The sequence below is a fragment of the Cuculus canorus genome, chromosome 5 (assembly GCF_017976375.1).
Source record: "Cuculus canorus isolate bCucCan1 chromosome 5, bCucCan1.pri, whole genome shotgun sequence".
NCBI lineage: Eukaryota > Metazoa > Chordata > Aves > Cuculiformes > Cuculidae > Cuculus > Cuculus canorus.
The window spans coordinates 53,864,144-53,891,243 of NC_071405.1; the positions used below are offsets into that span (position 1 = coordinate 53,864,144).

Sequence of the window (27,100 nt, forward strand, 5' to 3'; positions counted from 1 at the left end):
TAGTTGCTGCTATGCAACTAGGAAGTTTCCATTCTATTTTTATTTCACAGAAATCCTAATGCTAACAAAGGAATGGGTACGGTTGGGAAGAGAGGAATATTGTGATCTCTCAACACTCCAGTTTCATCCCTGCATAATCAACATCACTTAACTTTAAACTATGAAATGTGTCCTTTTTTGGAATGTGTCTCTCTTTTGGAAATTTGACATGGGACTATACTTCAGGATGATGAAGGAACTAATAAACTTTCAAGTCATGTAGTAGTAACAGACACCTAGCAAATACCTATTCCAGTAGGTGAAATCTTGTGATTTAACCTGCTGCCAATGCAATTTTACTTGCAAGGCAATTTAAATTGTATTTTCTCTAATACCAAAGCCTCAGCTTCTCAGAATGCTCTTAGAGGGGAGGAGGGTGGGGGTGGGAGAATGTAGATTTGTGTTGACTTGCAGCAGTTTTGAGCTGCAAGAGAGAATAGCATATCTAGGAGTGGCTTTGAAGAAGTAATTTTCATAGTATATTTCAACCAACAGCTAGGAAAAAAAAAAATAAAGGACACCCTGCCATTGTAACTATTCTGAGCATGCAGCACATGGTCCATGGATACACTCAAATGCTAAGTGGTAAGTTCAAGCCAGCCTCTGCCTTGATGAAAAAGGAATTAAGCCTCTTAGGCTTAATTCAGGGGTAACTATAGTATGAACTGCAGCATGTGCTGTTTGTGTGGGGGCTTGGAGAAGTTTCCTCTGTGAAAGCTAAGTGGTGAAACAATCTGCTGTTTACACAATGCAGTGACTTGCAGTTCCTAATTCACCTTTGCTGTTCTTGAAACAGCAATGCACTACCTAAATATTGATTGAACAGATGGATGAAAAGTGTATCAACTGCAGTGGAAAAATGGAGAGCAAGGGATACAGGTTTGAAATAAAATACAAAAGGGTTTATATTGTGAACTACAGTAACACTTTCTACCTCAATAATTAAACAATGAACAAAACGCAAGTGCATAGAAAGAAATTGGTTTTGTGTCCCTTGTTGCAGAGTGGTGAATGGTGAGAAGGGAAAACTGAGAAACTTGCAATATAGAACTACTACTAGATTATATACAATGTTGAAATGTACACAACAGTGTTCCAGTAAGTGACTTAGTCACTGTTATTTATTGTTGTGAGCCAAAACATGTGAGGGTATCAGCCTTTTTTCTTGAAACAAAAATAAGGTTCCTCTTTTTCTGGAACAAATTTAGTTAATCCAGGAATGACTTGGTACCACTTAGTGAGTTGCATGGTATTTTTCTCCCTCTTACTTACCAAAATTTTTGATCGCTGTCATAACTCTGAGGTAACAAAGGAGCCTAACAATGAGTAATTGAAAGGCTTCTGAATATACTAGTGAACACATAAGGGAAATGTTGACTTACTTCCACAAATACTTTCAAAAGCAGTAAGATTATTTTTTATAGCAATACTAAATGCATTGTTTTAAAGTGTTATGATCTAACATCTCTTCTTATGTATCTTTATCAAAGAGATAAAAGTATCCTGATAAATCTTCAATGAGAAAAGCACTGTGTCTGAGCACAGATATTTCCAGTTAAGAAAAAAAACCAAGCCCATGCCAACACAAACCACCCCAGCAAAACATTGCTGAGTGCTTGCATGTTGATACTAGACCACGCTGTAGTTGTCAGAGTTGGTGAATGCAAAGAGGGAATCGGCTGAGGGGGCCTAGCTCTGTAGGTGTCTCGTGCATGACAAATCTCTAGGGGGGAAAAAAGCCAATATTTCAAAGGGGATTTAGCTATCAAGCAGGAGCTAAAATTTAAAACAGGCTTCCAGCTTTAAACTATTCCCTGCTGGAGTCTGTTAGTATGAAGCTTTATAGATTTCTGACTGTACAGGGCCTTGCATTATGGAAACTTAAACACTGAGTTCCCCAGTTGTGATGTCTTGCAAAAGAAGTGGCCTTGTAAGCATCTGCTGTCAGCTGCTTCTTACAGAAGTTTTTCCATGAAGTAACAGTTTGTAAGTAAAACCAGTTCCCTGTTTAATGATAGATCATATCTGTCCTCTGAATAAGGAGCTGTGTTCCTTAAAACACTTACAATCACAGACTGGGAGGGGTTGGAAGGGACCGCTGGAGATCTAGTCCAACCTCCCTGCTGAAGCAGGTTCACCTAGAATAGGCTGCACAGGAACACATCCAGGCAGGTGTTAAGTATCTCCAGAGAAGGAGGCTCTGCACCCTTTCTGGGCAGCTGTTCCAGTGCTCCATCACCCTCACAGTAAAGTTTTTCCTCATGTTCTGGTGGAACTTCCTGTGTTCCAGTTTGTGCCTATTGCCCCTTGTCCTGCTGCTGGGCAGGACTGAGAAGAGTCTGACCCCATCCTTTTGACATCTGCCCTCTAGCTATTTGTAAGTGTTGGTAAGATAACAGGTATTACTATGTAAGAATTTAAATAAGAGAGCAACAGGGTCAGAGAACTAGATACCTCTTCTAAGCATCTTATAAATGAACCGCTTATCACTAATCTTAATTATAGTTGTTACATTGAGGAAAAAGATTAGCAGATGTCACTTCATTTTTCACAGCTGCAGATGGCCTAAGATGTTGAATACATTTAATGATGACACAAGCAATTCCTTTAGTTTGCTGTCCACATGCCTTTCTTGTCTCCTGCAGGAAAGCCTAAGTATAGAACAGTAGTTAATGTAAGACATTCGCATTAGGAATAGGTGCATCCATGCTTATCTTGCCAAGAACTGTACTCAGTACAGCTCCTACTTCACTGTTTTGAGTGTGCAGTACATACTAACCGAATTGTTAATGCAAGTGCTGATACACTCAAATCCTCTGCATTTTCAAAGCAGTTGATGGAACCAAGTACCTAAGTAACAGATGGCTTTCAGTCATAGCTCAGTACTACTTATTTAAGTGACAACAGTCATAGTTACACCAAATAAACTGATTTTTTGAAAATTATTTACTAAAATAAACAAGTACATTTTCCTTTTCAGTATAAGTTACATAATTGCATACATTTTTAGCTCTTTCTGGGTTCTTTTGGTAATAAGGCAGCAGTAGACTGATGGCTAAAACTTCCAGCATTGTTCTGTACACAAGGAGTCAGTGCAAGGATACTATATTTTCCAGCAATATACATTTTTACTGAATAAAATGAAGATGAACCTAATTTTTTATATAGCTCAAGCAGAAGTGGACTGTAGTGCAATTCCTGCTTATGGGAAGAGAAAGCCTGTACATTAAAATAGGAATAAAAGATGTTCAAACCATAAATTATTTACTGGAAGCAGTTAATAAAACACTTAACTTAGTCACAACTCTTTGTGCTTCATAAAAGCTTTATACAGGTTAAACTAAAATCTCATCTGTACAAGTTCTCTGTAGAATAGTGCTTACTGCAACACATTCCAGATCTGCTTTGGTGGTAGAACTTCCATGTGCCATCATGGAAAAAAATGTTTCCTAAAGAAACATTCCTTATCAACAGCCAGCTTCCTGAGAAAAGGAACGAGCAACTACGCCTTCCCTTTCTCTGTGGAAGTACAAGCCCTATCAAAGGAGAACACATACTGCGTCAAAAGCTATAGTGGCACAAAAATCAAAACTGGTCCCTGGGCATGTTTATCAGTTCAATACCCATGTTCTCTACTTCAAGTTTATTCAATGTGGCCTTAACAGACCGTATCAGACTACTAGAGGAGGAGTACTGTGATCATCTCCTTCATCATCCTTGGTTTAAGTTAGTGAAGCGTGTGCTTTAGTCAGTAACTAACTCTTCTTACTGGGAACACAGGGTGAGAATAACGATCAGGCAAACTTCTTCTTTGTAGCTGTAAATCGTTCCATATACTACAAAGAAAACAAAAAATCTAAGATTCAGAAATTAATACAAAATGAATTACTATTGAAAGCAGCTAAGCTTCTGCTTTCAGGCTCAAATGCAGTCTGCATCTAAAGCATATTCTCATTTCCCAGATATGACCTTTAGAGCTTTAGCTTAAAAAAAAAAACACACACACACCAAAAAGACCCCCAATTTTATGCCATTTGCTGTAATTCAGATTAATGTTCTAGAAAGAAAGTTCTCACAGTGATCAACAGTCAAATCTCAACTGTTAAAGATGGACTAACGTTAAAGAGCTGAGTGCTGCATAATAAGAAGCAACCGTTATTTTTTGTGTCATTAGGAAGCCTTCAAAAGATGCTCATAAAAGAACACTGATCCTGAATCCTCTGAGGAAGTTAATCTTTGAGCAACTCTTGAAATTCTTTTCAGAGATTAGTTAAGAATCCAGTACCAGTGACAAGCAGCAGACTGCCTGTGCTTTCATTCACCAGCATAAAAGCTTAGTATTCTGAGGTACTGGGTAAGGACTTCAAGAGAAGCGTGTTTAAAAAAAAAAGAAAAATAAAAAAGAAGAAAAAAAAAGACACAAACCTTGTCATAACCCTCCAGTTCTCTGAGTTTCTTAATTTCAAAGAGGTTGCCTTCTACTGCAAGCAGTGAGATCTGGGAATCACTGAGGATACTCTGAGGAAGCATGCTGAGTTCTAGGCAGTTTTCTTCTAAACGCAAGACTTTGAGGCGTGGACAGTGGGAGATCTGCACTGAGATCTGGGAAATCTGGTACAAATCAAAAAACAGAGAGAAATGGGATTAAAACATTAGTGATCCATGATTAATTCAAGTTATTTGTTTCAGACTAATACAGAACAATTGCTAGTGTTGTAAGTGTAAAGTACATTAAAACTATTTAACATTGTGTAAGCAAAAATAATAATCATCAAAAATCTAAGTAACTTTTTTATTCCATGGTGACAGGCAACCTACCCATCTGTTCATCAGATTCCTACTCAAGAACTGTTCAAGTAATTTTTTGTATGAGTAAATTAAGGATTTGTTAGTTAGTCAAATCAGGCAGCTGGATGTATCAGTACATAAATTGTAGTATGATCCCTCATTTCTGTTGTGTCCAGATATCTTTTAGTTATAAAGTTTTGATGGTCTCAGCTTCTGTTCTGTGGATGTACTAAGTCCAAGTTAAACTATGTCCTAAATCTATCTGCCCATAATATCTCAGTAACCAGACCTGATTCTGATTCAAATTGAGTTCGATAGCCTGCAATTCTCCCACAGTGTCAGGCACGTTTTGGATCTGGTTTTTAGAAAGATCTACCACATCCAGGTGGCGAAGACCACAGAGTTGGGTAGGAACAGTCCGAAGCTGGTTTCCAGAAAGGCTCAGGGTTTTGAGAGCCGAAAGTTGTCCAAATGCAGTCGGTAGCTGCCTCAAGTGATTGCCATTTAAGTGTAGTGTTTCCAGTTTTTTCAGTTTACACAGCTCCTCCGGTAAAGCAGCTAGAAATAAATGACAGAACAAAGAGATGACCTAAACAAAAAGCAGTAAACATTCATATCCATTTAATTCAAATAAACTTCACATGGAGAATGGTGTTATGCTACAGTCATTTCTCACAGGATTCCTCTCCATTTTCCAATGAAGGCACGGATGCCTGCACAGAAACTTCATGCTTTTAACCATGTTCCATAAATATCTTACTAATAATCCGCAGACAAGACAGACGTTGCCTTTTTCACAGGCTGCAAATACTACTCTGAGATGATTTTAGACTATCAGTTATACTCTTTACTAACCACTTCGCCAACATATTCTATGATATTTGAAGTACAACATGGTAAGTTCTCAGATAATTCATATCTTATCATGCCAGCATGTAAGCCTCACCACGTAAGTTCTGCTGGTCTTCACTTGTCCTACATTCTACCTACATGTCTACAACCTGCAGCACTCCTTGAGTTGCACTACAGACTCAAGGAGGTTTATAAATTACATTTGTTTTTCAAAAAGGCAGATACCATATTAAAAAGTTAGTTTCTTCATGTCATGCTAATTTTTCCATAAAGTTGGATGTTTGTCTACCTACCATTGAATGGGCAGCAATATTTTCTACAGATCATCTTCATTATCTGTCCTCTATGCAAGTACTAAATTATCTCACACTGTTAAACCTTCAGACAAGACACAGCACAGAAACGTTTTACGGTTCAAGTACTTACGTGTCATTGTAAAACTGATAATACAACTTAGATGGCAACTAGTTTTGAAGAATTTATGGGTTTGGGGTTTTTCCCTGTACATGAATTCCAAAGATTTCAGTTTAGGTGACTAAACTCCCCATTTACATCTCGTGAGTGTTAAATCATTACATTTAATTACTGATCAGAGAAGTCAGGTTATTATTTTAAAAATCTGTGGAGATATTAATTAGTGGAGATATTAATTAGCGGGCATACTCAGTTTGTTGTTGTTTAGAACAAGGCTCTTCAAAAAGGAAAATTTTCCAATGAGAGGTGGCAAGAGCTCTATTTTGTTGTTCGACAAGTCTATTGTCCTTAAGTTGCTTGTTAGCTTCTGCAGATCTTCAGGAAACTATGGGGGAGAAAAAAAGACAAGCATTCAAGTAGTTTGTATGACTTCAAACATTCAAGTTACACAGCTTAAATTTTTAACTGAAATTTGTATTGCTATTACAAACTGTTCTATATATCACAATGTCCAGTCGTTACACCGTACAAACAAGCTGGTGAATTTGCTTAATACATATTTTTTAATTTTCTTTTTCCTCTGCAGAAGGAAAAAGAGATATAAAAGAGACAGTATAACATCTAGGAACAGCAGTTTTTAAGCCAAAGAGTTTAAATCAAAAAGGGAGAAGGAAGTATGCCGTGACACAAGCTCATTTATGTTTTAATCCTCTTCTGTGTTTCCCTTAAATACGCCTGTCATTTGAAAATATTCTACAGTTAGTTAACAACGCTATATTTTAGCAGAGTAGGATTGGGAAATTTTTCTCTTGCTTTCCTTTTTAAATAATTACATGAGCCATTTTCCTTATTGTTATTAACATCCTCTACCACTTTAATCTGCAATTAGCACTGAGCTGAAAAAAGGAAAAACCCGACAATTACAATCAGTGAGCCCTGGTCAACAGACCTATGGCTTTGATTCTCCTTTGGTTTGGCAGAATAAAAGAGAAGAGAGAAGGCAGGATGGAGGAAGAAGATACTTTAGAAAAGTCATAGAAAATTACTGCAGCATAGAGTTATTTTGGCTATCCTGTGAATTGTTAATTGACTTATGGTTCCAAGACATTCTGTATTTTCTGCAGTGGAGTCGGTGTCAAAACAATTTCTGGCACAATAAACTTCAAGATGCCTGCAGCCCTGTACAGACTATTCATATGACTACAGTTAAATACAACTTAAGTATCTAAATGTGACAAATTGTGGAGTAACTTTCCAGGTAATAACACGGTTATAAAATTTATGGGTTTTTTCCCTTCAAGTTCACAGCCCTCTTTTAAAAAGCATACTCGAACTAGTACTTCTTGAACATACACACAACACACTTTAAGGCATAAGCTCATAAGCATACATGTGCCCTGACAGATAAATCCTCAATCAGAAGAAGACAGTGCAAATAAAAAAGTGCTCTGTAAAAAGGAAAAAAAAAAATATCCATCACTGTTTATGAGATGTACACATATGCAGCACATCATAACAAAGCCATGGGAATTTATCTCCAAAAGTGTCAGCCATGCACACAAGCAGCCACATTTCCACTGCAATTCCATTACCTCTGTAAGTCCTTTTCCTGTTAGCTGAAACACACCAGTTTTCTGTGCTGTCTCCAGGTGGGCTTTCAGTGCACTGTTTCCCATCCTAACAGTTCTCAGTCAAGCGTAGAGTTTAAGTGAGAGACAGTTTCTCTCAGTTGTTCCGCGCTAGAGAACTGCAATCCAAAGTCTGTGAGAAAACAAATGTAAAAAGTCATTTCCGTCCCCAACGCTACAAGCATTTCAACATTCCGAGTCTATAGCGACCTTCCAGTACCTGAAGGGGCTACAAGAAAACTGGGGATGGACTGTTTACACAGGCTTGTAGTGACAGGACTAGGGGCAATGCCTATAAACTGGAGAGGAGCAGACTTAGACTAGACATAAGGAGGAGGAATGTCTTCACTATGAGAGTGGTGAGACACTGGAAAAGGTTGCCCAGGGAAGCTGTGGCTGCCCCATCCCTGGAGGTGTTCTAGGCCAGGTTGGATGGGGCCTTGGGCAGCCTGATCTAGTGGGAGGTGTCCCTGCCCATGGCAGGGGGGTTGGAACTGGATGATCTTTAAGCTCCTTTCAAACCCAAACTATTCTATGGGGATTCTATAATTCGAAGTGCAAGATCTCATTACTCTCCACGTTTCAGCCCTTTCAGAGCCCTGACGTGTAAGGAGATCTCCACAGAGACTGGCCGTGATTTCAGTGCCATCAGCCAGCCCCGGCCAACCCTGCAGCTGCCCCTGCTTTTTTTGGAAGCATTCGTTTCCCTGGGAGCCTCGACTCCCTCGCTGTGGTTCCGGATGTAGCCACACAACATCCACCTTTCGTAACTTCAGCAGGGTTTAATCCCCGGGACAATCGAGACCGGAGGAGAAGCCCAAGGATCAGCGTCAGGAGGCGGGGAACGGAGACAGCCAGCACGAGAGCCCCCGCGGGACCCCGGGCGAGGGCGAAGCCGGCCCGAACCCCTTGCGGGCCCCTCGGCCTCAGCCCCGCCTCACCAGGCCCATCGCTGCGGCCCAACCCACCTGCAGCAGCAGCAGCGCCGCAGCCCGGGAGCCCCACGTCCCGACCGCCCCCTGCAGCGGCTCCCCCGGAACCGGAAGAGCTTGTTGCTCGCGGCTAACATGGCGGCCGCTTCCGGCGCAAGCGGCGGGGTTCGGCCGAGGCGGTGTTTAGATGCGAACCATGGCGGCAAAGAGGGTGGTAGCGGCGCCGGGCAGCGCTGGGGAGAGGAGCAGCCGGGGCAGCCCACGGCGGCGGCCGCCCTGCTGGCGCGGTGCGAGGTAAAGGGTCCGTTTTCCCTCCCCGCGCCTTCGGATGCGATGGGAGACCTGAGCCATGCTGCTGTCCGTGGAAGTGCTTCTTAGCTTTGAGAGGCGGAGGGATTGTTATTATGGGATCTGCAGGAAAGCTGGGTAGGGGCTCTTTATCAGGGATTGCAGGGATCATAGGATCATAGAATCACCAGGTTTGAAAAGACCTCTTGGATCGTCGAGTCCAACCCTTCCTATCTGTCACTGAACTGTGTCCCTGAGCACCTCGCCTGGCCGTCTTTTAAATACCTCCATGGATGGGGACTCAACCACCTCCCTGGGCAGCCTCTGCCAGTGCCCAATGACCCCTTCTGTGAAAAATTTTTTCCTGATATCCTGTCTGAACCTTCCCTGGTGCAGCTTGAGACCATTCCCCCTTGTCCCGTCCCCTGTCACTTGGGAGAAGAGGCCAGTACCCTCCTCTCTACAATCTCCTTTCAGGTAGTTGTAGAGAGCAATAAGGTCTCCTCTCAGCCTCTTCTCAAGGCTAGAGGGAGGGGGAACAGTTTTAAGCTGAAAATAGAGAAGAGACGGTTACAAGGAGACCTTCTAGTCATCTTCAGTACCTGAAGGGGCTATGAAAAAGCTGGGGACAGACTGTTTACAGAGGCCTGTAGTGATAGGACGAGGGGCAATGGCTATAAGCTGGGGAGGGGCAGATTTAGACTAGACATAAGGAGAAATTTCTTCACTATGAGGGTGGTGAGGCACTGGCACAGGTTGCCCAGGGAAGTTGTGGATGCCCAGTTCCTGGAGGTGTTCAAGGCAAGGTTGGATGGGGCCTTGGGCAGCCTGATCTAGTGAGAGGTGTCCCTGCCCATGGCAGGGGTTGGAACTGGGTGATCTTTAAGGTCCCTTCCAACCTGAACCATTCTATGATTGTCTCTTGTGTTTTTGGCTGCTGACAGCTTTCAGAGACTCACATAACTGTTTGGTTGGAAAACACCTTTGAGGTCATCAAGTCCAACCATACCTGTCCACTACTAAATCATATCCTTGAGCACCTCGTCTGCCCATCTTAAAATACCTCCAGGGATGGTGACTCAAAACACTTCCCAGGGTAGCCCCGGCTTGACATCCCTTTTGATGAAGAAATTTTTCTTGATGTCTAATCTGAACCTCTCGTGATGCAACTTGAGGCCATTTCCTCTCGTCCTATTACTAGTTACCTGGGAGAAGAGACCAACACCCACCTTGCTGCACTGCAGTCTCCTTTTTCATGTAGTTGTAGATAGTCATAAGGTCTCCCCTCAGCCTCCTTTTCTCTAGGCTAAACAACCCCAGATCCCTCAGCTTCCTCTCATAAGGCTTATTCTCCAGCCCCTTCAGCAGCTTCATTGCCTTTCTTGGGACACACTCCAGTGCTTCGGTGTCCTTTTAGTGAGGAGCCCAAAACTGAACCCAGTATTCAAGGTGTGGTCTCACCAATGCTGAGTTCAGGGGAAGGATTACTTCCCTGGTCCTGCTGGCCACACTGTTTCTGATACAGGCTAGAATACCATTTGCCTTCTTGGCCACCTGTGCGCACTAGTGGCTCATATTCAGCTGGCTGTGGATCAACACCCCTAGGTCCTTCTCTGCCAGGCAGCTTTCCAGCCACTCTTCCCCAAACCTGTAGCATTGCATAAAGTTGTGGCCCAGGTGCAGGACCTGGCACTTGGCATTGTTTAACCTCGTACTGTGGGTTGCAGCCCATAGATCCAGTCCAGATCTCTCTGTATAGCTACTCTACCCTCAATCAGATCAACAGTTCTGCCCAGCTTAGTGTCATCTGGAAACTACTGAGGGTACATTCCATCCCTTTAATCCAGATCATTGATAAAGCTGTTCCTTACTAGGAATAACCATACCTTCTGATGTGTCTTTTTCTGCAGTGGGAACATAATATTTTTATGTTCTCTAATGTGTTCCAGCAGCATATGAACCAGTATCTCTGAGAGTGCTCTCAATACTGCTGCTTATGAAATGTTTGTGCCTGTTCATTTTCTCCAAATAACACATCTATTTTATGAGTTGTTTAGCTGAAATTTGCTGCATTGCATAGCACAACAGATTAACAGTAATTTTAGACTATTAAAAGCCAATCTTGAGAATTTGCTTGATATGTTTACTTGATATGTTCTTGCTGCTGACTGCATTTTTGCCATCGTTTTCCTTTCACAGGAGACATTGGATTTAACCCATGGAAAAGCCCAGTGCTTTGTGAAATTCTCAGAGGTGGAAAGAATGGCAAACATTCAAGCTGAAATCAATGAGGTACAGCCTTTACTGTTGTCTTCATACACTCAGCACGTCAGTACTTGAAGATAATATATGTCAGCTGATGAGGTATCAGACTGCAGTGTGCTGTTGTTTCATGTTTTGAGTCTGGTTTTTTTTAACAGTTTAGTTGATTAACAATTGGCATTTTTCCCCCAGTGGACTGAGTTTTCATAAAGAAAAGAACAAAAGTATGAAACAGAAGTTTTCAGTGTAACTGGAAGGATGCAAGAGTTTGCGTCTTTGACTAGAGCATTAAGTTGAGTTTTCTGAAGAACAAACAAGTATTTGTAGTTGACTTACAACTCATGAAAATGTATTTATTAGCAACCAGACCATTTTGTTGGTTAGCAATAGAGAACCTCTGTCATTTCTTATTGGCTGAAGTGGCTGTTGGCTTGATTTTTATGATGATGTTTCCTGAGCATTTGCTCACTGGTACAAAACCTGTGTTTATTACATTACACAATGTGCACTTCAGCTGGTACAAAGCCTTACTGCAAAGCAGGGTGACAAATTTATCCCTTACATTTTTGGAGAATGAGTTAAACAGCAGCAGCAGCGTACTGTATTGACTGGCAGGAGGAACAGTTTCCAGCTCCCAGTAAGGTGGCTAGTTAGCCTCCTTTGCTTGAAGGTTTCATGTACAAAGTACTCTCTCTGACAAATATTCAGTATCATGCTTTCACTGAAGCAGGTTTATTTTTGTCCTCAGTGATAAAGAAAAGCAAAGCAACACTTCTCTGTGTGTTTTGAGAGAGTGATACGTCATCCTTTTCTACGCTTTCCTCAGTGTTCTCTTGTCTAGCCAAAACAACCACAACTCCTTCATTCAGAGGAAGGTATCTGCTGGTTTATCATTGGAAAGAATTAAAGCTAGGAGGTGCACCTGAGAGAGCTTCTCCCACAGCTAAAAACCCCAACACAACAAAGCAGTCTTTGCCAGGAGGAAGAGACTTGGGGCTGTGAGACTATGAGCCTGCTTTCGAGAAGATCTAAGCTTCTGTGATTTAGGAATGAATTGCAGGCTCTGTCTTTTCGAGAAGACAGAATGAATCACTAAATTGTTTGGGTTTATATTTTAAATAGTTTTTTCTTACTGACCGAAAAAGCCTCATCTAGTAGTAGAATCACTCAAGAGAGCCATTCTAACATGCTCTCATGCAAATGCTCACTTTTATACATGCAGTCGTGCCCATCCTCCTGCCTCCTCCCTTTGTACTTCCTTCCCAATCTCCATACTTATCCACAATATCTGGATAAGTATGTTTAAAAATGTGTTTTCGTTTGGTGTTATTGTTTTAGATGAAACTGAAAACTGAAATTCTGCAGTTGGAGAAGGAAACAGCAGACATTGCTCACCCTTTTTGCTTAGGTAAGTGCAGTTGTGCCTTAGAAAAAAGAAGATTGTTAAATGATTTAATCAGCAGATTCATTTTTCATCTGAGTACGTGGCACTTCTATTGTTATTGCAGATGTTTCCACTGGATAGCTTGTTAGAGGTACCAAGTGTTTTATTCTCCCCTAAAGAATGCTTGCTTGAACTTGTACCCTCTGCTGTGTCAGTAGAAGCTCTGCATGTAACTTATTCTCTTAAAAAAGGGGAGTGTGTACGTGTACATGTGTGTGCTGTCAGTAGAGCATCAGTTCTGAGATGATCAGTAATATGATTTTCTTCCCTTGTCCTGTGTGCCACTTTGCTGCTTTTCCAGTAACTCAGTGTATTTCTCCTGCATTTATATGTCCCTAAAATTACTTGGATTTTCATTTTAGTATTATGAGAGCATATGTATTTATTTCCTTATTCTATCACACTTTTCCCAATGCAATTTGATGGGATGCTTAAAAACATTCTAGCTTGCTACTACCATTGGGCTAGTGAAGTATATTGTAATGCTTCAGTACTATGGTGTTGTTTAAGATGGTTTCATCTCTAAGACAGTTTACTTAAAACTATAAATAATGTAAAACATTTAACAAAGCTGTGTCTCTAAAAATTAGGTATATTTTCAAGGTGCATGCTGATGTTAAGTCCTATACAGTCCAACAAAAGTAATTCTGATTAATGATATCTTTCTTTAGTGTAAACTGTCCAGTGCAACAGATGAAACTTTTTCATCTATTGCAGAGTCTTTTTTTCAGAGTAAATATTGCTCTTGTTTTAGCAAGATAATAGTCTCAACTTCGCCGTTTTATTTTATAGGTAAGAAATGTGAGATTTTGCAAGATATGAACAGGCATTTGGAAGCCGTACTGAAAGAGAAGAGGGCTCTTAGGAAGAGGTTGATAAAGCCCAGATGTCAAGACAGCCTGCCTATTGAGGCTACTTTCCACAGGTAGGCATATAGAGAATAATTGGTTTTTGCTTGCATGAGTCCAAATTGATTTGAACTAATAAGTGATAAAAACCATGTGCCTTCATTTACTTTTCCATTGAGAAGAATAGAAATAAGCAATGGTAGCAGAATCTCAGCTAAAAGCTAATAGTTTACTCATTGCTGCATTCATAGAAAAGTAGTGATACATATTTTTATGAATATTTGCTTAAGTTTTTGGTCTCATCTTCTCAAGATCACATAATCATTTGTGAAGTATTGTTTTAAGCATGGTTAAATGCTTGATTTATTATGCTTCCCCATAGGCATGAATTGCTACTTTGGCATTTGATATCTTCCTTCTGCTGTCATTTGCTCTGAATAAGTGTGTGAATGATTCACAGACATGCATAGTACGTGTTATAAAAATGTCATTCTTCTCCTGGTCTAAATATCTAGGCCAGTTACTGAAGAGGTACAAATTCACTTCTGTGAGAGTCATAAAAGATGTGTAATTGCAGAGAAATGTATTAGATGGTTAGGAACTTGCATAAAACTGCAGAAGAGGAGTAAGAAAACCCACAGGGGAAGGAAAGAAGAGCGCACACTCAGCAAGTTTCCCAATGACACCAGACTTTGTGGCGTGATTGGCACGCAGGAGGAAAGGGATACTATCCAGAGGGACCTTGAGAGGTGGGCCTGTGCTAACCACATGAAGTTCAGCAAGGCCAAGTGCAAGATCCTGCAGAGGAGGACCACGAAGGTGATTGGAAAGCTGAAGCACCTCCAGTATCTACAAGGCTCCAGAGACCTTATAGCAGCCTTACAGTACTTAAAGGAGGGGCTTTTTATCAGAGAATGTAGTGATAGGACTAGGGGTAGCGGTTTTAAGATGAAAGAGGGGAGATTTAGATTAGCTATTAGGAAGAAATTTTTTACTGTGAGGGTGGTGAGGCACTGAAACAAGTTGTCCAGAGAAGTGGATGCCCCATCAATGGAGGTGTTCAAGGCCAGGTTGCATGAGGCTTTGAGCAAACTGTTGTAGTGGAAATTGCCCCTGCCCGTGGCAAGGGAGGTGATGTTTAAGGTCCTTTCCAATCCAAACCATTTTGTGATTCTGTGATTCTAAATCCTCATTGTTTTCCACAACTTCTGAGTAGGGGGCTCGTTCTTGATTACAGGTATATAGTTGAGCTGTTGACTGATGCTGTGACTTTCATTGAGAAGCTTGAGAGCTATTTGCAGGCAGTAAGAAGCATCCCTCAGGTACCAAACATCGTGAAGGACATGGTGAGTAGCAAAAGAACTGCTCCTTCTGTCTCCTTCCATATTAAGAATTCAATGCTGTTTGGTTGTTTAGGTTATTTTTATGTCCTGCTAGATTGACAGAATGTATAGGATGAAATCTTTTCTGCTTCAGGACACTGCTTTGACAAGAACAGAGGTGCTTGCGATGGAGTTGGAGGAGCTGGCAGAGCAAATATTGAAGTGGAGAGAAGTACAAAAAGAAGTGTATTCTGATGACATCTGCAATACTGCTGAACTGGACTTCAGTTTATATTTGACCTAACAATTTTCCTCAAATGAAGTGGCTATTCAAAGAACTACCTTTTATGGTCTCAGGTGAAAACTACAATGTAGTTGTGATTTAATTTAACAGGGACTTTATAGGTAGTTATATTTCTGTTCTTATGTGATAGTTCTCCAACTGTTACAAGAAGAAAAGCACCAAGGACAATGAGCTCACAGGAAGACAGGCTACTGAGAAGACCATTAAGGAATTCCATTTTTAAATAGTTGGACAGAATTCCCTTGGAGCGTGTATCATCAATGCAAATGTGGTTTGATATTTCTTATGCACTTGCTATAGTGTCTCTATTAGTTTTTATAAGCATCTTGATAATATCCTGTATTTTGTTTGTATTCAGTGCCCCCCTTCGAATAAAACTATTGTTCCATGAGTATGACTGACACTTTAGCAAAAGCATTCATTTTTCCAGTTTGCAACCTTCGTGACTTTTCTGTCATGAAAAGACTTGTTGGTAAAATATCACTGGTGTGATGCCTATAAAGCAGGACAGCTGGTTGTCGTTAGAGGCTGTTCAGTTTTGTATTCAGGATATAGAGCAAACTGGAAGTGGTGCAGATTTACTCCTTTCTACCACTGTATTGCTTATATTACCTGAATTCTTCCTGTATCCAACCTGTTGATTTCCCATTTATTTTGTGAAAGTAACCACTAGGTGGCTCGGTACCACATAAATGTCACTGTAGTTTATCAGACCTGCATAAAAACTTCAAGTAGAATTAAAGAAGAAATCATCCGAGCTTTGTTAAGCACACGCACACTGCTCTGACTTACTTGTAATTGGTCTACTCTATGTCTGAAACTTTTTGAGAATCCCATTTTAATCTTTACCGACTACATCATCCTGCTGGGTATGGTGTAAAGGAGTGTAGCGTAACAGTTCTCTAGTATACTATATAGAGTGCAGCTGAAGTTCCACTCTGCTGCTGCTGAGAAAAGTTAAGAGGAGAGAAACAATTTGGATTAAGTCAAGCAGAATGTCAGATAGGATCCAAGAATATATAACTGGCATTTGAGTGCCACAAACCTGAATAGAATCTTTATGTGAATGCTGGCTATACGTCATGGTAGGATTTGAGTCTGAAATCCCATAGCGCTGTTGTTTGAGTTGTGGAAATGAAGCTCTTCCACACAATTCCAGATGAGGAGATGGAATTTTTACTGAAAATGCTTTTCACAGTTTGTGAAATGGGAAGAAACAGAATCCAGACTCCTGGAATCATTGTCCTGTGCATCTATCACAGGCTTAACCTCTTAGAGGGATGTCTTACAGGGATTATTTACTTCAGGCAAATTAAAGCTGTTCTAATTTAACGCTTCCAGGAATAAAATGAAAACATTTCTAGTTAGTTTGTTCTTTATAATTCCTTGAAATGAAAATAAATATGTGGTTTTGCCATATTCCAAAGAGTCAGGCGTATTTTCTTCTACTGTATCCATTATTGGAGTATTGACTGGAGCTGGTAGAGTTAGCCAATACCGTTTGCCATTGACATACCAATTCATTATTTAATATGATTAAAGGGATGAATCTATTTAAGAAACAGTGATTCATAGCTTGTAGGTGTTCATTTTAGCATCTCTGGGGTGGACCATGAACTGGGAAAAGTGTTGAATCCAAAGGATCCATCCATACTTTGCTCTGAAGGTTTCTGTATTGTGATATCTTTTTCATTTGCGTTTAAGGTTTCTGGAGCTTAAGGTAAATCGTCTTGCGAGGAGAACATACTTTAAGTATGAGTAAATAGTACAGTTAAAAGCCAGTTTAAACAGAAGTTGTTTAAATGGCCCATAAAATACTCTTATATGATACTCAGACATAGCTCAGAGTTTCTCATATTTTGAAATGCAGAAAAGGTCCAGTTAAGAATGAGTAATGACATTGGCAGAAAACAAATGGTCTATTGAGCCTGGCATCTTGTTTATGCATGGAGCCAATGCTGCTTCTGCTCACATCGTCACGAGGAGATTGGTAGCTGACAGGGGCAATATTAAAGTATTTTCTAAAACTTACGGTGATTGTTTATTACTTTAAGTATCTTTACCAATGCAACAGTCTTGACATCGATCTAAATTATAGTTCTTTGGAATTTTCAAAATTTTATTTTGCCCAATAAACACAAGCCACATAAAGACTGGAGGTTTTAAAAAGAATTTAAAACACCGGAGAGCTTTCCTTTAGCACTGCTAAGGAAAGGATGCTTCCTTAAACTCCTGTTGAACTAATTAAATGCGGAGTGCTCTGCTCTTTAAACACTGCTGGTCTTCAGAAATGTAGAGTTACACTGACTGTTTTATTTCTGAAAGAAACAGAGGTGGTTTCAGGCAGGTGGTGGAGTCCCCGTCCCTGGAGGGAGTTAAAAGACGAGAAGATGAGGTCCTCGGGGATCTGGTTTAGTAGCGGGCAGGTGCGGTTGGACTCGATCTCAAAGGTCTTTGCCAACCAAAGGATTCGCAGCAGCGCCCCTCGGCATCGAACTCTCATAAAACCCGGGATGTCACGGCGCTGCGAATGAGAATTCGGTGATGCTGCGGGGGGATTAAGCCTGAATCCCCCGTCTCTCGGTCCGACGGTCCCGTTCCAGGCTGAAAATCCCCGGTGTGGATGCCGGGGAGGCAGCCCCGGGGCGAGCCCTCCCGAAACCCCTCCTCTCCGGCCGGGGAGCTGCCGGGCTGTCCCCTCCCCTCGGCGGCGGGGCGGGACGCGGGGCCGGGGCTGGGGGCGACCCGAGCCATGGCTAACGTCAAGGTGGCCGTGCGAGTCCGACCGCTGAGCAAAAGGTGCGACGAGGGGACGGGGAGAGGGTAGCCTCGGGGGGGACGGGGTGCGCGGGTGATGCCCTCGGGGACGGGGTGGCGGAGCGGGGACAGGGGGAGGGACAGCAGGGGACCAGGAGCTCGCTAAGGAGCTTGGAAAGTTATCTTGGAGATGTCACCCTCTGGAGCTGTCAGGCTGGCCTCCCTCTTCCTCAGCTCCCCGAGTGAGGACGGTTGTCATCCAGCTGAAGGGAATCTTCCCGTCCCTTTTTGTTGTCGCTGTGTTTTGCAACGGGAGCAGAGCCAGATCTTCCCAGCTCGGCTCCCTCCCCGGCTTGCTGGGCTCCAGTAGAAATCCCCCAAAAAAAGCTAAATGGGACGGCTTAGAGGCAGCTCCCACGAACGAGACGATGCCGTAGCTGCGGTGTTGTTCGGAGAGAATACATAATTAAAACCTTGCAGACTTAGGAAGTTCGGGGAGGAAAAGAAGCAACAGTCGGAATTCTGGGCCCCTTGCTCCAGGAAGGATGTTGAGGCTCTGGAGTGTGTCCAGAGAAGAGCAACGAAACTGGTGAAGGAGCTGGAGAACAAGGAGCGGCTGAGGGGACTGGGGTTGTTTAGCCTTGAGAAGAGGAGGCTGAGGGGAGACCTTATTGCTCTCTACAACTGCCTGAAAGGAGGTTGTAGAGAATTGGGTGCTGGGCTCTTCTCCCAAGTGACAGGGGACAGGACAAGGGGGAATGGCCTCAAGCTCCACCAGGGGAGGTTCAGACTGGATATCAGGAAAAAATTTTTCACAGAAAGGGTCATTGGGCACTGGCAGAGGCTGCCCAGGGAGGTGGTTGAGTCCCCATCCCTGGAGGTATTTAGAAGATGGATAGATGAGGTGCTCAGGGACATGGTTTAATGGCAGATAGGAATGGTTGGACTCAATGATCTAAGAGGTCTTTTCCAGCCTAGTGATTCTATGATTCCATGAATTCCAGCAGCTGGGAATGCACTCCTCCTGCTCGGGAAATGCAGCAGCGCTTTGGGCAGAAATTGTGTGAAAGGTTTAGAGAGCTCGGATAGCCAGTCTTGGATTTGATGCTGCCTTTCTTCTTAGCATGAGTCCCTTCTGACTGCATTGACTTCTGTGATAAATAATACCTTCACGTAGTAGAGGAAATGATTCTCAAAGAGTTGCCCAGTCTGAAAATTAGCCTGGTCATTTAGCCGGCAATACAGTAGCGTATTTTGCACTTTCAAATTCTTATTTGTCTATTTATTTTTTTTCCTAGACTAGATACCATAGACTGTAGAATAAAATTAAAAGACCAAGCTTGCTAGTCTTAAATATAAAAACGGAAAGGTAGAAAGTAACTTACAATTTAAATATATTTTTCAATATATTTTACCTTTAACTCAAAACTAACTGATTCCAAAAATATTTTGCCCATAATTTTATTAAAAAACAGGTTGGATAATATTGTTCTGATTTATTGCACAGCTGTGGATGGAACAGATTTTGATATTGGCATATTGTAAGAAGAGTTGCAGCAAAGAAGTAAGCAAAGTTTAGCCTTCTGTTGTTCAGTGTTGCTTTAGAGTTGGAGATTGAAAACATTTAAAAGTCTTGACTTGGCTGTGTATTTCATTTTGCTGTCAATGACATATTTGTCATTTGGCTGCCTATTCATATTGTGGACTTAATAGGGTCTCCTGCAGATATAAGTAAAAATGAGTGTTGCTTAGCAGTTGGGAAGAGAGGCCAAAGACGGAACTGGCAGAGGTGTAATCTTTCCTCTCACCATATGCTCCTTGGTGAGGAACTTTACACCACGTCTGTCTTAATGTTTCTTCTTAATGCTTTCTGTTTAGAGTTCCCATTTATAATAAGCCATATTAATCACATCTGCAAGTTGTTATTTAGCATAAGGCAAAGAGTGGTCTTTTTGTTCTGTGCTTGTAGACCGCCCATCACAATGCATTCTTTGACAGAGAGCTCCTATGCACAAATAATCCACAACAATTATAAAGTGAGTACAGTTATACAGAATGCAGAAGTTTTTCCTTTGCCTAAACTTTAAGTAGCTTGTCGCCAATGTTCTCATGATGCCATCAGACATTTTGTTGCAAACTAAATTATTTTTTTCACAAAATTGTCCTCCTGCGAATAAATGCCCTCAAATATGTTCCCTGGGGTGACATTGCTTTAAAAAAGTCTTTATTATACATTTACTATTCTACATAGTAAAAAAGATTTATTACTTTGTGTTTACATGGATACATGTTCTGTATAAATATATTTCCCCCTCACAATGAAATATGGGTGATTATTACCTATAGCAATATAGGTAATAATCAGATATACGTAGGAGCTGGGAACTGATGAAATCCCTTTATGGTTTATTTCAGGGCATCTTTATGCCTGGTCTATTAGATATTAAACTTTTGTAAGAAATGTGTAATGTTATTTTTGGCTGTCAGTCAGAAGCTGTTGACGGAATGACTTTGAGTGCTTGCACGTAACTATGAGAACTAGGAATGTTGTTTCTTTTTCTTTCTTGATTTCTTCTGTGGAGTATGCTCACACCATGGGCTGCAGTGTGGTACTGTGATATCAGATCTGACCCTCTTGACCTGCAGACAGTGTGACTGGCTGAGAAAGAGGGTACATTGCCCTTCAAGTATTTCAGTACTTTGTCCTGGGCTCTCCTTGTGCCTGGGTAGGGGGTATTTGTAAGCTACAGTAACACTGGCAGTGTTAGACCTGCCTTTTGACTGTGTAAGCCTGCAGAAACCAATGCTAATTTTTATGTGCTAATGTGTGTCCCTGTGTGTCACAACTCCAGTACCTACCTGCTTGTGGCTGTTAATTGTTTTTGCTTTGGACCTCAGCCCTGTGTTCCGTGAGAGGAGGAAGGGAGGGCTGTGTTTGTGCATGGCAGGCCCTCTGGGAGGGGAGCGGTCAGTGTGTCCACATCAGTATAGTTGGGACCAGGATGACGCACAGCTGCCTTGTGCCTTTTTCTCCATGATCCACTTCCTCTGCATCTTCTGCTTTTGCATCCAGCTGGTCTCGGTTCATTTATGCACACTTATATTCCCTTGTCTCCGTGTAGTTTGAGAACTGCTGCGTAAGTTGTCTTCAAGATAGGAAAGAAGGGTTTTAAAAAGCAATACTCTATACCACAGTGAAAAGCCTCATGCTTTACTACAGGATTCTCTTTTTAGCATACACCAGTGACTAGAAGAAATTGCATTCCTTCATGGATTGTGCATTGAGGCTTGGGTAGAATCTTTCACAACAAGTCTGTATAATTGAATTGTAAAATTATAGTGGTGTAAGTTAAAAACTCAATGCTAGGGCAGGCAAGTTGCCCTGTGACACTTTCTGGGAGTTTGAAGTACTTTGCTGAGCCTTGAATTTTGGGAGCTGCTTGTGCAGGATCCAGCAAAACAAAACATTCTGCTGTTGAAAATATCTCTTTTCAGCTGCCTCTGTGTCTTGGAAAAGCAGAGACTAGTAAGGAGCTCTTATTTGAAAAGGTCTTTCCTGGTGTCTTAATAACTTGCAAATGGACTCTCTCATCCTCCATGAACCTCATAGACATGTCACCTGGAAGAGCTGCTGAACAGATTAATTAACCTGAAAGCTGCCCTTTGCCTTTCTCTGCTTCGCATTGTTTCCAAGATATTACTTGAAGCCTCCTGACCAGCTGTTTATTTCGCAATCACCTTAGGAGTCCCTGGGCTGGTCCTCCACACATTGGCAAATGAGAACATCAAAGAAATGCCAAGGTAGTCCCAAGTGGCAGCAGAAGTTTTCCTTACTACTGCTGCTCTATATGGCACGGTCCTCTAATCGCTTTCCTGGGATGCAGCAGGTGCTGAGGCTTGTGGGTAGGGGAGAGGTGGAGGAATTAAGTCTGAGGTCCTAAGAACACTATGGCAGGTTTGAGCAAGCCCAAGGCTGGGAGGGAATTGTCTCTCATAGTAGGGAGAGTCTCTTAGAATTTCCAGAAATGCTGTAGGTGTGCCAGGCTAACCTGAGCAATGCGTTGAGCATAGCTGCAGTGAATAAGTGAGAGAGAAGCTTGGTTCATCGGTGCATTATGATGTAAACATATACAATTAATTAAGGAAAGTTATATGGAAAAATAAAACTACTTTCAACATCGTTCTTGAAATGATGCAAAGTAAATCACTGTTGGTTATGCTGTTATTAATCTGCTGCAGTCTCAGCTTCATTAACTAGTCTCTGTGCTGTGATCTGCCCCCTTTGCTCTTTGTAATCGCATTGTGGTAAGCAAAAGGAAGTATTACTATGTAAGGAAGACTTTTTGCTGGTTTATAGGCTGTGCTGTTAACTGGTTTACACGCTTAGACAGAGCGATACTGCCTACTGCTGACAAGCGAAATAACTTGTAGCAATGTTTGCAGAAAACATTCCTTAAGTCTTATGCATAACCTATCTTAAACACCGTGTCAAAATAAAATTAAAGCAATGGCAGACTGGAGGTTATTGTTCTTCTCCCTTTTACCCCCACCAAAGCAAATGTGATTGTTTTACTTATCCAAACATATTCCTTTTAAAATGTTTATTTTTCACTACTTGCTTAGTGTTGCCCTTTTTGAGCACTTTTTGAACCAACCCTGTTCAGGTTGTTGTATCTTTATGTTAAAACTTCATAATGTCAGTGGTAAGAAGACTGTGTTTTGAGGAAGGAGAGCCTTAGATGTTTAGGTTAACATTTCAACAGCCTTTCTGAAGTATATTTAAAAAGCCACAACCTTCCTTTATTCAAACTGTTTGTGATACACTTGTGATACACTATTTCAAATGTACTTGATGCAAGTGTACAATGATACAAGATATTGGCATCATTAGCATTCACACAGTTCATTTTTGTTTACAGCTTCAAATTCTAAGGTAGCTTTTCTGTGCTTTTTGGATAGTGTTTCAAAAGTGTTTGTACTTACCTTACTTTAAAAAAAAAGCAGTATTTGCAAGGAGAGAACATTGGTCTTCTTTTATATTTCTAAAGCTATATAAGAGGATTTTTTTCTTCCTTCTGGTACTTTTCTTAAGCCTACTTAAACTTTGCTCTGTGACCCAAGTATGTGTTGGACAAATTAGCTCTCTGTTAATGTAATATTGCCATAAACTTTATTAACTACTTTACTGGGTGTAGATGGAAATAATGTCCTTAGAATTCTCTCTATATATTTTACATTGGCACAAGAAATGCATTGCAGTCAGAAACTCTCTGGAAAATGGATGCAATATAATTTTACTTTATAGTAGTCACCATAGGTTCCACATGGATGTAATTTTCAAGTACAAGACAAGATACTGCTTTCTTTAAATAAAATGACAAAACTGTACCTGCCCATGGCAGGGGTGGTGGAACTAGATTATCTTCAAGGTCCCTTCCAACTTAATCCATTCTATGAATATATGATCTCAAAGGGACTAGAATGTGTCTGTGAAAATAATAGGTATAAACATATAGGAAAAAAGTGATAACAAGCAAGAGTAGAAAACATCTTTTAGCTTGCTTGTGACTCTTAGATACTTGTCATGCTATTTCAAGGTTTAGACCAAGACAGGCCATTTAATACAGTATAGTGACCTGTCTGTCTTCTACCCTGACCTTGTTTCCTTAGCCTTCTCAATGGTATATTTATATATATATGTTCTTTGCTACTTTGGTGCTCACACCTAGACAAATGGGAGGCTTATATCTACTTTCATCTGCTGTGATTGCTGAGTGAGTGTTGTTTTCCTGTGTCTCTCTGTTGTACACCTATCCCTTTCTTCATGTGGTGGTAGTTGAACTCTGTCCCAAAAGCCATGGGTTTTGAGGTTGGTACCTTATAGTGGGAAAGAGCTGTCTCAGTCCTCCAACAGTTATTGTCTCAATATCTGCACAAACTGCATTGGTTATGCATTTCTCATGGTAACCAGCCTTTTTTTTTCACAGAAAAGCTGGACTTCTAAAAGAAAAGTTGAGAGTCTAGTTTTGTGTTTGTAGAGAGGAGGTCCTTCTCCCAAACAGATGTATTTTAAACAGATGTATTATTCCTGTTTCACAACCTAGCCTATTGTTAAGGTCATCTTGGAATCTTTTATTCTCTTTCTCTACCTCTCAAATTAATTATCTCATTTGCCTATTGTATTATTTAAAGTTTCACATAAGCTATCATTGAAGTGGCTGCTCCTTTCCCTTAGTATCTGTACTTGACACTAGCAGGTGGTTTTCATAAGTCACATCTATGTTTTCATAAGGGTTGCATCAGCAATCTTTCCCAGATGTATTCTTGCAGTTGCACAAAGCAAGTTTTCAAACACTGGGAAAGGGCAAATTTCTTAACTATTTAAAAGTGGAGGACTCTGCATGTCCTGAGCGGCCACCACCACCCATTTCACAGATTATGATGCTTCTGCTGATTCTGTGTGACCATACTGGGTTGTACTCATTCAAGCCAGGAATGCAAGGTGCTAGCTACTTGTGGTTTTACTTCCCAAAGTAAGAGGCTGACCGTCTCCTCTTCTTTCAGTCCCTTTGTTGCCTGTGCCAAAGCAGATACAGCAATGTCTTGAAACAACAACAGCAAAAACAGCTTTTGGAAGCTTTCTAACTAATTTTACGTTTTCATAGAACACTTTTCTTCCCGGTATTCCTAAGAGTACTTTATGAGAGTCAGAATGTTTTGGAGCAGGGATCAGATTTTTTGTATGCAGCAAGGAAAAATGGGGCACAGTGTCATTAAATAACTTGGCCAGAGCCATGGCTGTGCTAGGCAGTTTCATTCTCTTAAGAGCACATACTCTGTCTGAGAGAAGTTGTAGTGATGTAAGATGACATGATTGCGTGCACAGAGATCACTGCACCGCTCCCCTGGGGAATGGTGCAGAGGCTGGATGCTAGTCTTGTAGAACCTTTGTGCAGTACACGGTGAGACACCACCACAGTGCACAGAACATTTGTGTGAGTTTCGGGTAGGATTTCCCCAGTTTCCTTTTCTTTATTCCAGTGCTTTATGTGAACTTTAAAAAGCAGTGCACTTTGAAATATTCCTACCATCTTGTTATTTGTAGCATAGATTTTAAGCAAAATAGTGGAGTTTTGCACCTCTGTTTTTAGAATTGTTTACTGTAGTAGCTGCATTTGATACAATGAAAGAGATACCTAACCAAGAGAAATGTGACAGTGCATAGTAGCGTTCAGTGTCATAGTCATTTATTTAGCTTAGATCACAAATTTAAGTTCTGTGCTGGTAGAATGCAAACTGACCACTGTATCCAAATTCAGGTTCGCATGGAAATCATGGCATTTGCACAGAATTTCTTTGATGCAAAAGTTCATGTATTATACCTTTTTATTACTTAGTAAACAGTTAAGAAGTCAAGGGTGAATGAAACTGGGCTGACTGGACTGTAGCTTTGTTTTAAATCCTCCTTATTTCATGCTTCCTTAAATGTTGGTTGTATGACAGATGAAGAGACTTCCCTTTACTCTTCTCCTCTCAATGCCTCTGTATGAAAGAGAAAGCATCATTATTCCCAGCTGTTCAAAGCACTGATGGATCATCAGAAGTAATTCTGACTTGGGTTGCTCAAGGAAGATGCCCATCTCTCTTGATCTAGTAATACAAGACTTAAGAGATGGTACAGACAGGAACACTCTCCTTATACTGTGTCGTTATCATGGGTGGTATTACAGAGCTTTCTGTGACTGGAGAAGGCCATCCTGTGCTTCATCTCCTGGCTCATTAATATATACATCAAAAGTATGGTAAGATTAAGAAGACATTAACTCTTTGAGCAGGCCTGTATCTGAAAAGAGCACTCACATTGCCTCATTTTTATCTCTGCACCAATTATTCCTATTTTTGCTGCTATATATTACTTGTGAAAAGTAGGAGGAAACTGCACGAGGATGATGGTAATTACTAGGAATGGTGATTTTTGGCTATTGGATTGTGTTAGCCATTATCAGAGTCAATGAAAGCTCTATGCAGCTAGGAGTAGCCTTGAAAGATAACTTGAGCAACATGTCTAGTATGGCAGCATGCTGTCTTGATGAACTCTCTGTACTTGGCTTCAATATAGACTTTTGAGTTATTTATAAACATCTGTTCTGAATTTGGTAGGAGGGTTGCTGACTGGGTGTGCACTCCTCTTTTGCAAGATGTGATGAAACAATTATGACTTAGAGAAAAATCCAGAATAGTATTGACTAGGACTAAGTAATGAAAAAAACCTTTAGGTAAATTTATTGATAGTTGATACTTTTATTTAAAAAAAATAAAACCTGCATTAGCCAAAAGTGAAGATGTTTGTATTGTTAAAAGCTCTTGACTTTCACAGCTTTCAGCAGTAGTGATAAGGATACATGTTATGCTGGTGTCCTGAAAGGATTGCTGTGTGGGGAAGTTGTGTTTGTCGGTCCCTTAACGTGTCAGTAGAGTGCAGAAGCTCTAGTGGCTGAAGGCTTTGACATTTTTCTCCAGTGTTTCTGATGGATCAGCATAGAGTCTTGGTGTTCTTCCCTTTGCACCCTTGATCTCTCAATAGATGTGTCCTCAACCAAGTTGGTCTACAGCAGTGTTCTCTGAAGGCTAGACTTAGAATACACACCCTGCATTATTTGTTTCTTTGTTTCTGTGGCCACTGTCAGTCACTAAGGAGATGCAAAGATGGCAACTTCTCAAAGATACCTCTGCCAAGGCCACCAATAGTGCACCAGAAAAGACACTTTATGGTACACCGTTAATGGGAAGGAAGAGATGAATCTGAGTAGACCCTCAGCTTTCCCCCATAAAACCTTTAGGCTTTACAACCAAGAGAAAGCTTTGGTGAGATTTGCCTCAGGATACACTGTAGTTGCAGGTGTGATGACTGTATGGGTCTATCATATGATGGCACAAAGTGTTCCAGGAATAGGTGGAGGTAGTTTGGTAAATGTTGTACCTTACTTACAGGCTATCATGGCTATGGGTCACATCCTGGGAAGTGACAGAGCCCTGGAGCCAGCAGCAATGACTGCTGGCATCCATCCTGTTGAGTTTGCCACGGATGTGCTTTTGGTGTGCTTTTGGTTAGGCAGAGCGTGAAAATGTCCACCACAGTGGGTCACAGAAGGCTACTTTTTTGTTGTTCGAAAAAGCCAGAACTGACCATTGCCCAGATCAGCAAAATCTCCCTTCAAGGGG

At 41.1% G+C, this 27,100-nt stretch overlaps 3 protein-coding genes across 5 annotated transcripts in view; 2 read left to right on the top strand and 1 right to left on the bottom strand.

The window, feature by feature from the left end:
• Nucleotides 1-81: 81 nt before the first annotated feature.
• Nucleotides 82-8,812, bottom strand: LRRC57 (leucine rich repeat containing 57). 3 transcript variants are annotated; one of them, XM_054066995.1, is made up of 6 exons: nt 8,690-8,812; nt 7,686-7,854; nt 6,343-6,478; nt 5,204-5,385; nt 4,465-4,650; nt 82-3,875 (listed from the first exon to the last, which is right to left on the bottom strand). In XM_054066995.1, exons 2-6 carry the CDS (start codon nt 7,767-7,769, stop codon nt 3,834-3,836), a joined length of 630 nt encoding a protein of 209 aa, XP_053922970.1. In that variant the 5' UTR covers nt 7,770-7,854; nt 8,690-8,812; the 3' UTR covers nt 82-3,833. The 3 variants fall into 3 exon arrangements, with proteins under 3 accessions (XP_053922970.1, XP_053922968.1, XP_053922969.1); XM_054066993.1 differs by having other exon boundaries at nt 5,117-5,385; XM_054066994.1 differs by lacking the exon at nt 8,690-8,812 and adding an exon at nt 8,483-8,673 and having other exon boundaries at nt 5,117-5,385.
• HAUS2 (HAUS augmin like complex subunit 2) lies at nt 8,692-17,121 on the top strand. The gene is made up of 6 exons (XM_054066996.1): nt 8,692-8,947; nt 11,141-11,233; nt 12,542-12,611; nt 13,440-13,572; nt 14,733-14,841; nt 14,972-17,121. Exons 1-6 carry the CDS (start codon nt 8,789-8,791, stop codon nt 15,119-15,121), a joined length of 714 nt encoding a protein of 237 aa, XP_053922971.1. The 5' UTR covers nt 8,692-8,788; the 3' UTR covers nt 15,122-17,121.
• Nucleotides 17,122-17,872: 751 nt separating this feature from the next.
• The window catches only part of STARD9 (StAR related lipid transfer domain containing 9), a 106,514-nt gene continuing 97,286 nt past the window's right edge, over nt 17,873-27,100 (top strand). Inside the window, exon 1 of the mRNA XM_054066693.1 lies at nt 17,873-17,920. Coding sequence (XP_053922668.1) covers nt 17,874-17,920 — 47 coding nt within the window. The 5' untranslated portion in view covers nt 17,873. The remainder of the gene's footprint in view (nt 17,921-27,100) is intronic.